We start from the raw sequence: 14,752 nt of genomic DNA, 5'->3' as shown, positions 1-14,752 counted from the left end.
GACACACTCCTTCCCTTTTCCCTACCCAAAAGCCAAGCAGGAGCCCAACGCTGGCTCCTGCACCCACACACTGGGCTGGTGCAGAGGGCAGAGCCCATGCCAGCATCACCTGGCAAAATCATGCATGGCCATACAGTTAGAGATGCTGCTGTTTTACTGCAGCTGGTTTTCCTCCTTGGTGCATGGCTCCTTTGAACAGAAGTCACGTTTGCTTGGGTTGGAGGAAACTGGTTGCAATTAGTAAACTGCCTTTAAAAAAAGATCCTCCCATTAGTAGTAGGGCAGGTGGCTGCCCAGGGCCTGCTGGGATGTATCTTTGTAAGCAAATACTGGCCACGAGGTGCTAATTATGCTCCTCTCCCAAGTATGTTCCTACCCCTGCCAATGGGTCATTCTACTAATTTTTACCTCTGTTGCAGTTAGTGTACCATGCCCGTAATGCGTTTGCATTTTCACACAGACTTGAGGGGTACATTAGCTGGGAAGAGCCGATGGGGAAACCCACAGCTGTAGGGACAGGTTTGGGAAGATGATCTACCATTTCCCTCAACGTGTTGCAGCAAGTCCCCAGCGAGCTGTGGTCAGCCGTGGGATTTTCCTCTGGGATACACCAGTGGGGAGAATCTGGGCATCTTCTTCACTTATTTATTTATTTATGCTTTGATGCTTTTTCCTTGGAGGTGACTTTTCTGTTATCTGCAGCATTATTCCTTCAAAATCCCCCTCCTGACAGCATCCCAAATGAAGGACTTGTACAGATATTTTTGCAAATGCCTTTTGCACACATAAAATGCTGTAACATCAGGGAAGCTCACATAAAACCAAAATACAGTACTTGCTCTTCCCTATGACTGGTCTTTGTCTTCAAACAACTGTGAAAGAGGGCAATCAATATACCTTGCCGGGGTCTTTTTAATGCTTCCTGAGCTATTATGGTCATAATGCTTCTTCAGGCTGCCGTGTCAATACATTTGAGACACTGAACATGTCAAAAACACATAAAATCTTTATTAAGGTGAAATTAAATGAGCAAACCCGAACAAGTAACTTAAATGGATATTACCCTTCAAGGATGCCAGACCTAAAAACCAGACACAGCTGAAAAATCCAGGGTGTTCAAAGTCAGGATTAAATTAATGAGAAGCTCAAACTTTTGCCACAGAGCCTGGGCAGGAGGAATTTAGGAGGACGGGAATTGCTGTTATGGTGCTCTGGACACCTGTCCTTTGTTTTTTATTGCAGCCTTGGCCTGAGCTTAAAAAGTGCAGTGAATCTGGGGCAGGCAGGAGGAAAACAGTTATTGGCATGAATGCTCAGTCTCCCTCTGCTCAACAAATTAACCCAGACTGAACAAAAGAAAAGAAAATAAAGAAAGTCTTTGCATACGTGCCAAGGTGGCAGTGCATGGGGCTACACTGGGTGGCACCAGAATGCATGGGACCCCACAGGCAGCGCTATGGGTTTTGCCAAGGAGGGAATGGAGAACCTTTTTACCCTGCCCAGTTAGATACAACCTGACAGCCTCACTCGCTCCCCGCCGTACGGCTTGGTGGCTGCTCAGCAGGGCTGTGCACGCAAGCACATGGTGTGCTTGAGGAGGACATCGGAGTGGTACATGTTAGGAGGCAAAGCATCCCACTGCTCTCCTGCCTGCAGGACAGCACCTCCCTGCACCCTGCCTTGGCTTCCCCGCAGCCCAGGCAGCTTCTGCCCCCTGCACCTTCCCGGGGTTCCTTTAGGAGGTGATGCTCTCAGGCACCCCAAAGCAGCAGTGGGTGTTTGTCTGTGGCTGGCTGTGAGGGAGCCTGTTCACTGGGAAGTACTCGGGTGGGAGCAGTAATTAAACCTCAGGAAAAAGTAACAGATGCTGGGCTGGGAGGGCAACCTGTCCCCAGGCACCCTGCTCTTGGCGTGTGGTTTGCAAAGTCTCACGCTGCCGAGAGCCAGCCTGGCTGCAGGGCCATTCTTGTGCTGCATTGTCTGTCTTCTCCTCAATCCTCCCAAGCACTTTCAGACCCTGAAAAGACACCAGTGCCATGCTCATGCAGAGAATCTGGCTGCAGGACTGCAGGGTGTGGTGCCTGATACCAGCCTTACACGTGGGGTGCAGCATCAGATATTTTCACCTGCCAACATCAAATCATCAGAGGACAAGCAGGACACATGAGAGCAGCTGTAGCTGGGAAAGAAAAGCTACAGCTCGCACCCCACTTGCCTTCCCAGTGCCCTTGACTGTGGGATACATGGGTCAGTGCAGCAGCAAGGTGGTTGTGCTGCTGCATGCGGGATGCGAGCCCCCAGGAGGATAAAATATCTGGTGATTCAGCCCAAGGCAGCAAGAAGGGTGGAGGTCCTGCAGGTACCTCCAGGCTATGGGGACACAAGAGCCTCATCCAGGCTCTTCTCACAGGCGGCGCTGGGCATGCAGCAGCACCAGCCTGTTGCTGCCTCTTCATCAGATGGATTTGCCCGAGTGTGATGCTTTGCTCCCCTTACTTGTCAGCTCCTTTTGCAGTTCTGCAATGCTCAGGAGGTAGATGGGTTCTGTCCAGCCCATCCCCACTGCCCAGGGAGTGAGCACAGATTACCTGTGGCTGCACAGGACTGGAACAAGCTGCTGCCCTTCAGGACCAGCCTGACAGGAAGGCTCAGAGAAGCTTGGGGTTTTGCATCTCGAGAGGTACCATCACCCTGGCATCTCCTACAAGCTACAGGCTGGAGCTGGCTCCTCCAGGAGCTGTCTCTTGGTTTGGAAGGAGACATTCACCTCAGCACTGCCCAGCAGGTCGGCAACCGGTAGGGAAGCACCACTTGGGCCCCCAAAAGCACCACCAGCCTCTCCCCGCCAAGGGCAGGAGCTCCCTCATGCCCGTGGCCTGTTTCTGAATGGCAGCAAGGGATGCTGCTCTGTGGGTTTTCCACTGGAGGGCTGGGAATTTGCACCCCTTCTGCATTATTGCTGTGCTGCCTTCACTTCAGCAGGTGGGAGTCTACAGCTTGCCGGGAGGATTTAGCATTTCACAAAGGAGCTCTTTTGCCAATACACCTTCTCAGTGGAAAGCTGAAAAATTGCTCAGTTCCAGCCTATTTAGTTTTAATTGTTTCCTTTAGTTCTTATGGCCCGCAGCAAAATATCACCTTCCCGTAGCAAACAGCCAGGCTGGGAGCCACTCACCCTGCACGGCCACCATCACTGTGCCATCCCTCCTGCTGGTCCCAAGGCTCCTGGAGCTCTTGAACCTGCCGGGCAGGGCTGGATTTTGTGGCGGTGGCAGTTTGCATTGCATTGCCCTCAGCAAGCACTGGGCAAGGAGCAGTTGCAGTGCTCCCATTGCGACACTGTCTCCATGCCTCCCAGCTCTTTGCTGGCTGCTCTGGCTCTCCTTTCTGCTCGCAGCCACCAGCCACACCACCCCTCCCAGCCAGCTCTCCTCTCCCCTCACTTCCCAGCCTTCCTCTGGCAGCTGCTGTGGAGGGGCTGGCTCGTAGGACTTGCTTCCAAGATGGTTTTGAAAAGGAAGGGTTGTGTTGCTGAGTAAGAAACATGATGCACACAGAGCCCCCAGGGGATGTTGAACAGCAGAAGGTGAGAAAAGCCTCTCCTCCCTCCCTTCACCACAGAGCAGGCTTCCAGCACCAGTGTGCTCAAGCGCCTTTACAGGAATGATGCAGTGCACTGCATCCCAGGTGAGCATCGCCTCCAGGACCTCTCCTCCCACTGCTGCTCCTAATGCAGGGGCTCAGGGCAGCCCTTCCCCAAGGACACCCCTCTCCACCAAGACGACAACTCTCTGTCAGCAGTGGAAAACAGTGTCTTGCAACCTCAGGGAAAAGGTGGTGGGGACTCCTAAGCCTGCTCAGAGGTTACGGCACCAGGAGGATAAAGCACTATTCCCTTCCCATCCCGGCTCCACCCAGGGAGCACAGCTAGACATCCCCCCAAGCAACCTTAGCAACAGACCAGGCTCAAGGCAATATTAATTCATTCCAATATAAGGCATGGCTGCAGAGCTAGCTACCAGGCTTGAGACAGAACAAAAATACACACAACAACCTGTCAGAGTAACCCCTGGGTAATTTATTTTATCCCCAGGATAAAACACCTGCTGCAGGTGCAGCCCGATGCTGGGCGCTGCCTGAGCTGGTGCCAGCCCCAGCCGCTCAGCACCGCGCTGCAGCCAGCAGCACCGCACTTCCAGCACCGGCAGGTTTTCCTCCGCTCAGTGCAAGGGAAGAGCTGTAAAACAAAAGCTCATAAATTAATTACCTAAAAGAGTGGCAGAATGATATTAGATACTTGGGAGTTAATTGTACTGATGTTAATCGCATGTATTTTAATGGCACCGGTAGAGATGTAATATGTAATTCCATAGGTATTCCATAATAATTTAGCAATTTAATTAATTTCTGCTAATACCTTTTAAATCACTTGCCCTCTTCCTTTCATGTTCTCTGAGGGAAAGGAGGAAGAAACTTTTCCAGCTGGCTAAATCTACTGCAAACTCACTTCTGCTGGCAAAGGTGTCATTTTATTTCTCAGCGGATTTATTCCCAGTAGAGAGCTCCCCCCTTCAAAGTCATCCTTGGGTGACAGAGCAGCTGAGCAGGGCTGTGATTGCCTGGTCCTAAATTTGGAAGGCTGGACCAGGGCTGGGCAAAACGGTCTGGACAGATCATGATGGGCTGAAAAGATAGAGACTACAATGATTTGTGGATTTATGTCAAATTTGGTGAGCAGAGCCCGGAGAAAATGTGGAAGAGAAATGTAAACAGCATCAGGCATTTTATTCTGTCTCCTCAAAATGAAATGTTTGGTTTAGAAAAAGCAAAAATATCCCATTTCAGCGTGTTTGAGATACAGCTTTTCTGCTTGTCTCCTTGCGCCTCCCCCCAGGTGCAGGCAGCTGAGAGGTGCCCAGCCCCTGGGGCAACATTTAATCTGGAAAAATTATTTATTTGCTTTCTGTGCCCACTGCTTGCTGAGTGCAGGGCACAGCACCTCGGCAGGGCACTTGGGGGTCCAGGGGAGGCAGATATAGGACCCAAGTGATTTGGACTGTACAGGAGCTGCCCCCCGAGTTGCCCCCCTCCCTCCCTCCACACACTGGCAGAAAAGAGACCACCAGAAGCCATTGCTCTCACGGGGCTTTTATTGTCTGGCTGGCCCTCGCCTCTCGCCATGCTGCCCGTGGCCAGCTGAGCCCCCGTCACAGCAGCATGGCAGAGACCCGTGCTCCCCCACCCGAACCTAGCCGCCTGCCCGGGGCAGCACGTCCTTCCCAGCTCTTTTGGGGGTTTTGTGGTTTGGGGTTTTTTTGGAAATATTTAATTTTAAAAATATAGTAGCTGTGGAAAGCAGCCCTCTTTATAAACGCTCGATGCTGGGGTGAAAGGCATCGTCGCTGTCCTTATTACTAAGCCCTCCTGGGTGCCTGCGCCTGCAGGCAGGCTGCACGGCTGCTGCAGGCAGGGAGGCTCACAATGGCGGTGGGGGGGAGATAGACCCTTCTAAAAATAGAAATATTGTGCTGAGTTGTTTGGATTGAATGAAATACATAAAACACCAGCATTAGATTAGCTTTAGCTTGTCAAATATTGCTCCCAGCAGAGTCGGCACAGTGTGCTGGTGGAGGCGCAGTCCCCCCCATCCCAGGGCTGGGGAGCCACGCTGGCCCGCTGCCCTGCTCCCCAACGCAGGGCTTGCTGCTCTTGCCCAGCACCCACCGCAAGGACACCGGCCCCCTGGGGCAGCCCGGGAGCCCCTGGGAGCCGTTATAAATAGGAAACTGTAAACACAACCATTGGAGATAAGAGACATCTACGATCACAGGGTTTACTGGTTCAAACGTCCCACCCTCCCCCCCAGCCCAAACACCCATGCCCCTGTCCCCACTCCATAAAAAGGTCTCCGGTAACAAAACCTTCGTTCCAGGCTTGGAGTAAAGGTGAGGTGCTTGAGGAGTAAAAAGGGACATTGCAACCTTAGTGGTCTTTGCTCAGGAGGGGAGATGGTGGCAGGAGGGAGAGAGAGGGTTAGCTGGTTCAGGTCCTTTGCAAGTTCATTTGGTTTGTCTGGAGGACTCCTAGGGTTATACCTGAGATGAAGACGTCTAGGGGACACTCCATAGCTCAATTAAAACATGGTTGGTGTTTTGTGCCTAGAAGAGCCCTCACTGCTGGGATTTGTCCGTTGCGCTCGCCCCGTGGCAGCAAGAGAGCAGCATCCCTCCTCCACTCGGCATGGGGCTGTCTGAACCAAGGCTCGTCTGCAGGCCATCCCTCATGTGTCAAGGATCTCACTGGTGGGCGATGGCTCATGGGGGATGCCCTGTGTGCTGTGGATGGTCTGGTTGTGGGAGAGGGAGTTCTGCTGGAGCTCCAGGGCGATGGCATTCTGGGGGAACTCCTTCACCTGCCGCTTGTACTCGAGGAAGGTGCATGCCTTGGTAGCGATGGCGATGATGTTCTTGCCTATAAAGATGGTGGAGACCCTGCTGTCCTGGAACAAGACCATGTTGATGGCCCGGATGAAGATAGTGACGATGTTAATGGTGACCAGGCTGAGGACAGGGTAGAGCATCATTTTTTGCGGGGCAATGTGCTCCCCTTGCATGCTGATCTCACTGAGGGACACGCAAGGCAGGATCAGGAGGAGTATGTAGCAGTAGAAGAACATGAGCCCCTCTGCCCAGATGGGCAGGCCGGTCCTGTGCGGCTCCCACAGGTTAGCCTGGATGTCCAAGATATCCAGCAGGTCAAGAGCCACCCAGAAGAGGCGTCCCCGCAAGTCCTCTTTCTTCCGAAAGGTCCGTATGTACTCCATGCTGTCCAAGGCCACCAGCACCAGGTAGAGCCCCGGAACACAGATGGAGAGGAGCAGGGTCAGGGCTTTCCTGGCCACCGTCTCCAGGTTCTTCTTGTCAGCTTTGTAATTCTGAAAGATGAAATACAGTTTGATCTCCAGCACGAAGATGTAGAGGAACCACAGGATCATGGCATAGCCCCGCTTGGCCGTCTTCACCTCTGCCCCCACCCACACTGCCACGTAGCGCAGCACGATGAGGAAGCAGATGTCCCCCACCAGCACAATGATGCAGACGCCAATCTTGCGGGGGCCTTGGTTCTGCTCCACCAGGTAGGCGTCCATGAAGGCCATGCTGGTCATGATGACGATGGTGGTCAGACAGACGTGACGCTTGTCAGGCGGCGGCAGCACCATGGTGAGATGAGCAGCTGTCCCTCCAAGCTGGCACTAGGGGAGCAGCCCTGCCAGCGGGGCACAAGGGGACATCTGCAGTGAGCCCAGCAACCAAGGGCTGCTCCGTCCCCCAGCTCCAGGAGAAGGTTCCTGGAGGAGCAGCGGCTCAGCAGGCAGCCCTGCTCTCCCGGGGCTCCAGGCTGCCCCTGCAGACCCTACCCCAGCTCCTGGCCCTTTGCTGGCTGTGCTCCGTAAGTGCCACAGCTCTGGCCCCAGCCCCAGGGCTGGCCGAACACCCTCTGCCACCTGCAGCCAGGGCTCACAGGTGTGTGGGGCCTCCTGGAGGGATGTCCCTCTCCTGTGGCAGGTCCCCCATTGTTGTCAGGCTCTCCAGCGATCTGACGGCGCTAATGCACCTCCAGGCTCCGAGCCCCAGATCCTGGTACAGCTCCCTGGGAATGCACTAGGCGATTGGGCAGCAGGCAGACCTGGCCGGCTGGGCAGGATGGGCAGCTCCCCTCGCCCCAGTGAGACCCCACACTCCTCCAGGGTCTGGGAGGGTCTCGCCGTGTCCTCACAGGGAACCACCTTCACATCTATCCCTGTGGGGCTGTGCCATGCTCCTGCTGCTCCCAGCTGCGCACACATCCCTCCATCCCTGGAAAAGATAGCAGAGAAGGAGCGTTAGGGTCCCTCCACGTGCTGGCCAGGGGACAGCGAGGACAACAGCCCCCCTCAGCTCCCACCACACCATGGCATGAACTGGGCTCCCACCAGGTACCGTCCCACTGTCAGGGCCCCCACTGCCATGCCCTGCACCTCGCTTAATGCAGAATAACTTTTTATTGAGGATGAACACAGCAGGGGAAGGGGTAGCCAAGCTGTCCCCAGGGTGGCATGAGGTCCCAGCAGCTTTCTGAACTGCCTCAGCTGCTCACGGTCACAGCTCTGTCTCGCCATGCTGCGCTTGCATGATTCACTTGTTAATCTTTTCCATGCAGGGACCGCACTCCTGGGAAGTGAATAGGTCCCAGTGCACTCAAGAGTACTATCAAACTGCTTACACAGAGTGGAAGACATAAATAACGATCACAGTCAGATATGCCCACCCCACACCGTGTGACAGCTAGCCCTTCGTGCATGGCAGCTGCCTGGGAGGAAAGTGCTTGATGCCACAGACCATCACCCCCTCGCATCCTATGGAGCCTGGCCACCACGGTTGCGTCTGGCCGCAGAGCCTCGTCTCACGCAACCTGCGCTTCACCAGCCTTTGGCACTGCTTGGTGGGAATGACGGCCCTGGAGATGACACCTCCCAGGTGACGCAGCCAGGCTGCTGGGTCTGAGAGTGCTCCTTACCCAGCCCAGTGGGGCTGGGCTGAGCCTGGACCTGGATTTGGAGGGCTGTGAAGGTGCTGAGCTGAACCCCACACACGCATGTAGCTTGGCTGCCCACCCCTTGGCGCCGGGGGGCATCCCTGCTTGCAGGAGGGGGGCCACAACCCAGGGAGAGCCCCAGGAGGTGTCAGAGGGACTCGGTGGCACTGCTCCTGCTCCCCGCTGGCTGGCATAATGAGGACACACACAAACCTGGGCTCTTCATCTTTTAGGGAGAGAGGCAGAGGCGGAGGTTGAAGGGAAGAAGCCCAGCCCAAGGAATTGTAAGCCATTAAAGACCTGCCCTACTTTGCACGGGGAAGTGTACTGCAGCTGCTTATGTTTATGTGGCCTCATTTAAACAAAAGCTAGATCCTCTCCTGCTTCAGGGAGAGGAGAAGAAAAAAGAAGAAAAAGTGGGAAGCCAGAGGAGTTAGAACCAGCCTCAACGTGTGTGAGAGTAGGTGGACACCAGCTCTGTGTGTACCTGTGCCCTGGTTCCTGAAGGATGAGGCAAGCGAGGATGTGGCACTCAGCAAACATTAGCAGTGGACTTAAGAACTGCTGCCCCAGCTGGGACTCCCACACTGAGTGTGCTGCCAGACTTGTGCACAGCAGGGAAAACTGCTGCGTTACAATAACTTCTCAAGCTGGAATTGCTCAGAAAGAAACCAAAAAGCTGGGGGTGGGTTCATGAGTACCCCGAAACAATGCTTTCCAGGCAAGGCACCCTCCACAGCCCCACTCTCACCAGCGCAGCTCTCTGCACCGTCTTGTAGCTGCTGTTTAGGGCTTCAATTTGTTCTTTCTCGAGGTTTCAGATAAAAATATACAGTCGTTGCTGTAACTGCTTTTAAACTCATGCCAAGTTTTACAGGGGATTTATAGCCAAGGATGGATAATTCCAGATAAATTAGGTCTTTCAGGAGGAAATGGTGGGGTTTTTTTCTTCCCCCTGAAGTATTTATGCATCCAAAAGACAGCAGTTATTTAAAGGGCAGTGGGTGCATCACAGCACGTTAAGGTTAGGAAGCAGCTTGCTTGTAAATCATGCCCCTCTGCCCCCTGTGAGTTACACATGTGGCCTGGGAAGCCGGGGAAGGCACACGCTCCCAGCCCAAGCTATCCTCACGCCTACATGAAAGCGCACAGAAAAAACCCTGCCCTGCCTCTCGGTGAATACCCAGGGCACCCGACAATATTAATTCCTGGTGTTTATAACAGCAGCAAACAAGTCTTTCACCATCAGTGCTGAGCAGATTGTTTTCAGCAAAATATATGCTCGAACAGTGGATTGTTCCCTCCTGTCTGCTCCTGAGTGATTCACAGCAGCTCGGGATGGGTTTGATAAATATGTTCATTTGTTACGATGACCTTTCAGAGTGGAGGAAGGGGATCGTGGGGCTGAGCTGAATCACGGGGCTCAGGCCCTGCTTTCTCTTGGGTTAAATCCTGTATTACCCAGAGCAAGCAACTCTCTTGCCTTTGCAAGTAGTTTCCAAGCACTTGCTGTGGCACAAGCTCTTCTTTTTACTTTCCAGCTGTGCAACAGCTGATCTTTTCCCCACCTCTTGCAGCCCTGGTGCTATATGGAAATATGGAAGTCTCTGCCTATCCATGGAGCAGAGCTTGCCTGTTTGAGTGATGTGTGACCATCCTACCAGGGAGGGGGCGTGTAAAACTCTCCTCAGAGGACTATTAAAAAAACCAGGTAGCTTTTAAATAACCATTATTCTGGGAAATCCAGATTCATAATTTTTGAATGACTGCATTTGACATTACATTCAGAAACCACTTGAGAAACATGCTGGATAGACAAGAAAATGAGCATGTCAGATAGCCACAAGAGCATACTGAGGCAAATATTTATTTAGACAAGCATTCACAAAATTTACTTCCTGCAGGAATTCTTGTAAATAAAAGGCAGCTCACCTGTACGCAACAAGCTCGGAGTGTTACAGATGTTGGCAAGCCAGGCTGGCAGCTTCCTACGGGAAGGGAACTAGCAGCCTTTGCATGCCACTTGGTGCCAGGGCTCCCACGAGCAGGTATTGCAGTGCTCCTTCAGTCTTGGCAGCTACGGGCCTCCTCACTGGGACAAAATTCAGTTCATATCTGTGTATTCTCCTCTACCACTACCCTCTGCAAACAGCCCCGCTGCTTGCACTTGAGTGAGAAAATGTACTCGCTAACACTGACTGCAGCTTGTGATCAGCTGGCGAGATGCAGCCCACGGGCAGTGTCCAGCCACACCAGTGAAGGCTGGCGGCACAGCACGGGGATAGGCAGCAGCAGCGTGCCCCCTCCCCATCTCCGCGGCTTCCTTGGGGACACCCCATTTCCCAGCCCAGCCTTCCCAGTGTCCCTGCAGGGTAGGAGAGGCTGTGGTGGGAATGGGGGGGGGGCAGGGGGGGGTAGGCTGTGATTTCCTGGAGAGATTCGGTGGTCCTGCAGGTGGGTCCAAACACAGGTGAAGTGCAGGGTTTGCACTGCCATCTCTGCCCTGCTTCCTCTGGCACGGAGGGTGACTGAGCAGCAGAGGTGCAGCCAGCCCCTGCCCTTATTACTCTGGTGCATCTGCTCTGGCTGGCGACATTATTTCTTGGTCCTTTACCCATCTTTCCCAGCCCTGCTGACTGTCATAAAGGACCTGTGGTTACCCAGGGATGTGTGGTCACAGTCTTGCTTGACCACCAGCCTAGGCAGTTGGGAAGAAAAATAAACTGTACTTTCCACTGTGATGCCAGTGACTCATTGCAGTGTGATTAATTACCACTGGCTCTGCCATTACCAGCATCTGCAACCCGTGGCCAGCCATCACCGGTGCCTTCCTGCATCCTCTCCCACCTCCGTGCACTGCCCATGCCCAGCATCACCCGGCATCACTGAGAGCCGTGCCAGTGCAGGCAGCCGCAGGCATCCCTGCGCAGCCAGACAAGCCCCATCTCCCAGGTCTAGGGAGCAAGTGGCTGCAGAAAAGCCTGGAAGGCTTGTGGAGCCACTGTCAAAACACAGCTTCATTAATGCCAGCAGGCGCTTCCCAAACCCTGGCCATACCTGGCAAATTAGTTTAAATTATTTAAGTGATTTGAATTCTGTCTATAAATACAGGAGGGAGGGAGCAAGGCAAAAGTATACACAACGTGCTTCCCAGGTAGTTAGGATGCCACATTGCTTAAAGCTTCATTTGCACTTTAATTGGTTTGATTTATTCCAGCTTTCCTGAGTGTAAATCTGAAGCTCCCCTTCGCTTAGTCCTTCAGCCCTCTGAAGAGCTGCTGCTCCACAGAGCCCTTTCCCCGGCTGGCAGCGCCTGCCCTGCCCTGCCCCATGTCATGGCACTGTCCCCAGTGTGGGGCAGGATGAGGCAATGGCCATGGCCACCATCTGCGGGGACCAAAAGCTGGGCATTCCCCATCAGCAGCCCGCTGTGCTTCAGGGAGCAACCAAGTAACAGCCAAGTGACCTGCTCTTGGCAGAGGTCGGGGCTGGGAAGCGGCTCTTAATCGCTTTACGCTTTTTGTGACTCACTGAATTATTTGCAAGCTCCGTGCACCACGTAAGGATGGGGTTTAACAGGGACAGCGAATTCTCCTCTGAGTCAGAAACTATAAATCATGTCGTCCCCATGCCATTGCATTTTCCTGCCTCGCCTTGCTAAAAATCGGTGCCTGGGGGTGCCTCACTCAGCCTCACTGACCTGCAGGCTGGGATTTCACCTGCCCCCCAAGGGCAGCCCCTGGGGACTGATGGAGGGGGGGATGCTTGTACCCTGTGGAGCAGGGAAGCTGGCTTGGCAGCGGCTGCGCCCTGCCTCCTCCAAGGCAGTACTGGCATCTCAAGCGCATCCTGTGAAGGAAATGAGATTGAGGAAGTTTTTTCCGGACCCTGCCCACTAATCGTGTCTGAAAGAGGAAACAGCCCACTTGCTAATGATTACAGATAATTTACTGTAGGCACATCCGACAAACAGGGAAAGAGCTGCAAACCGCTCCCAGAACCTGCCCAAAATAAACAGTGCAGCCGGGCTGTCAGGTGGAACCAGCTCCAGCTTTTGGCGGTGAGTGCATCCACTGGTCTCTCATGCTGCAACCCCCCATCACTTCCCTCGGGGGGGGTTATTTCACCTGAAACCCAGTCAGAAAGTATCAGACCTGTTGCCTGAGTAGGAAAAAAATAAAACCACCCTCTCAATCACATCATTTTGTGACAGGGTGGGGAACTGCTGCTTGCCCAAAGCAGAGCCCTGTGACGATGGATGGCCTTTTGTGTTGGCAGTCCTGTCCCCCGTGGCTGTCCTGGCCAGGGCTCTCCCACCAACACAGGCAGCTGGAGCTGCTGGGAACATCTCCCTGTTCACAAACATGCTGAGTTTGATGATATTTGACAGACGTGTCAAAAAATTGAAAAAGGCTTTTCAGATATCTTGGGTGTTTAAACATAGTGTTTAGAGAAGGTAAATGACTCATTTTGACTTGTACATAAAACATTAAATTATACTACTATGTCTTGACACTACCAAAACAATTTACCATTCTCCTAGCTAAATGCATTGTTTCTGTAAAGGAATTGCTAGGTGTTTCCAAGTCAGGTAGATTTTCAAGATTTCGTTCTGATCTGGACCAAACCCCAGATTTAAAAGCATCAAAATCCCCCGTGATTTGTCAGTTTGGGCACACAAAACTGGGCACGTTTGGCAAACATCTGGTTGTGTGTGCGTTTGCCATGGTGGGGCGATGCACATGGAGCTCAGTGCCCATGGCATGCAGGTCCCAGTCGCAGAGGTGTCCCCGTCCTCTGCTCCCTGCGCTCTTTGCTCACCCTTCAGCAGAGCTTTCCCCACCGGTTCTGGGGCTTTTCCTCATTCTGCTACCTCGGGAGTCCTCCCATAGGGACTCGCTCCTCCTCTGCCTAAGTCCATCAGAGCCTTACGCGTGCCCCTGCCCTCCCAAGCTGCCCTCCTGCCCCAGTGCTCCTGCAGACGTTGTGCCCACCACTGGCTCTCACAGTGGTGACATGACTTGCCCCTTCCCAAGGAATTTGACCCAACAACACTGGTGGATTTTTTTCTGGTTTTCAGGTTATTTCTCCACTTTTTCAAGATGCTATTGGATTTTAAGTGTTCCCTCCAGCATGCTCCCAGCCCACCTCACAGTGTGTGCTCAGCATCCTCACTGGTCCCCTAGCCAGGCCACCTGTGACAGTGCCAGCTCCCCAAGCAGGACTTGTCCCCTGCCTGGGAAACCCTTCTGCTTTTGGCTGATGGAGCTGCACCATCTTTGTGCTGGGGCAAAACGCATCATGCAGGTGACAAAGCAGTAGCTGCACAGGAGCCCTCCTCCCCCAGGCACCACAGGGCTGACAGCACACCTGCAACTTGCATTCGCACAAGTCACAACTAAAATACAGCGATACACCACCGCCTTTGGCCTCTGCTGGTACCTTCCTGGACAGATAGGCCTAACCCAACTGGTCACCAAGTTTCACCCGCAAGCAAAGCCCAGAGCTTTGATTTTCTCTGTGCTACAAATAGGCATGAATGCAAACACCAGGCCAGAAGCATAAAACTTGGATCCAATTTCAGTAGCTTGAGGCTGTACTTTTGTGTGTGAATCACTGCCAGCCCCTCAAATAACCTCACATTGTCAGTATTAGGGGAAAGGAAACTACAGAGCCGGTGCAGAATCCTCGTGCAGACACTTTCCCCTACTGCCTGCTGGAAATCCATGTGGATGGAGGATGGAAAAGCTCCCTGGTCTGGCTCATCCTTGTTCTCACTCTCCTGGGTGCTGGCAGGGAGGCATGAATTTTCTTGAGAGCACTGCTCCCAGCACCCTTACCCAACGCACTGGAGTGCTCTCAGCACTGCTCTGGCAGCATCAGGTGCCTGAGAGCCAAGAAGCTCTGGCGGCCCCTCGTCTCATCTAGGCATGACTGAGAGGGAGTCAGCTAATTAAAAAAAAAAAAGGAAGCTGGTGTGTGAAGCTATAAATAGGGATGTGCTGGGAGTTCCCTGGTGCTAAAAGCATGCTTGCAGGGGAGGGGGCTGTTGGGAGCTCTGGGGCAGCACTCCAGAATGTCCCAGGGAAGATGCAGCTGAGATCCACAGGCACCTCCTACCTACGTGAGAAAGTGTTTAGACAGGGATGATTCTACAGTAGATGGCTGAAGGGATGAG

The 14,752-nt window shown here is 53.4% G+C and overlaps 1 protein-coding gene across 1 annotated transcript in view; it reads right to left on the bottom strand.

The window, feature by feature from the left end:
- Window positions 1–743: 743 nt before the first annotated feature.
- Window positions 744–14,752, bottom strand: part of TMEM121 (transmembrane protein 121) — a 41,960-nt gene continuing 27,951 nt past the window's right edge. Inside the window, exon 2 of the mRNA XM_055725291.1 lies at window positions 744–7,856. Coding sequence (XP_055581266.1) covers window positions 6,281–7,219 — 939 coding nt within the window. The 5' untranslated portion in view covers window positions 7,220–7,856 and the 3' untranslated portion in view covers window positions 744–6,280. The remainder of the gene's footprint in view (window positions 7,857–14,752) is intronic.

This window comes from Falco cherrug, chromosome 12 (assembly GCF_023634085.1).
Source record: "Falco cherrug isolate bFalChe1 chromosome 12, bFalChe1.pri, whole genome shotgun sequence".
Lineage (NCBI taxonomy): Eukaryota > Metazoa > Chordata > Aves > Falconiformes > Falconidae > Falco > Falco cherrug.
The sequence above is the reverse complement of the archived record's forward strand: the minus strand, read 5'-3'. Positions and strand labels throughout refer to the sequence as shown.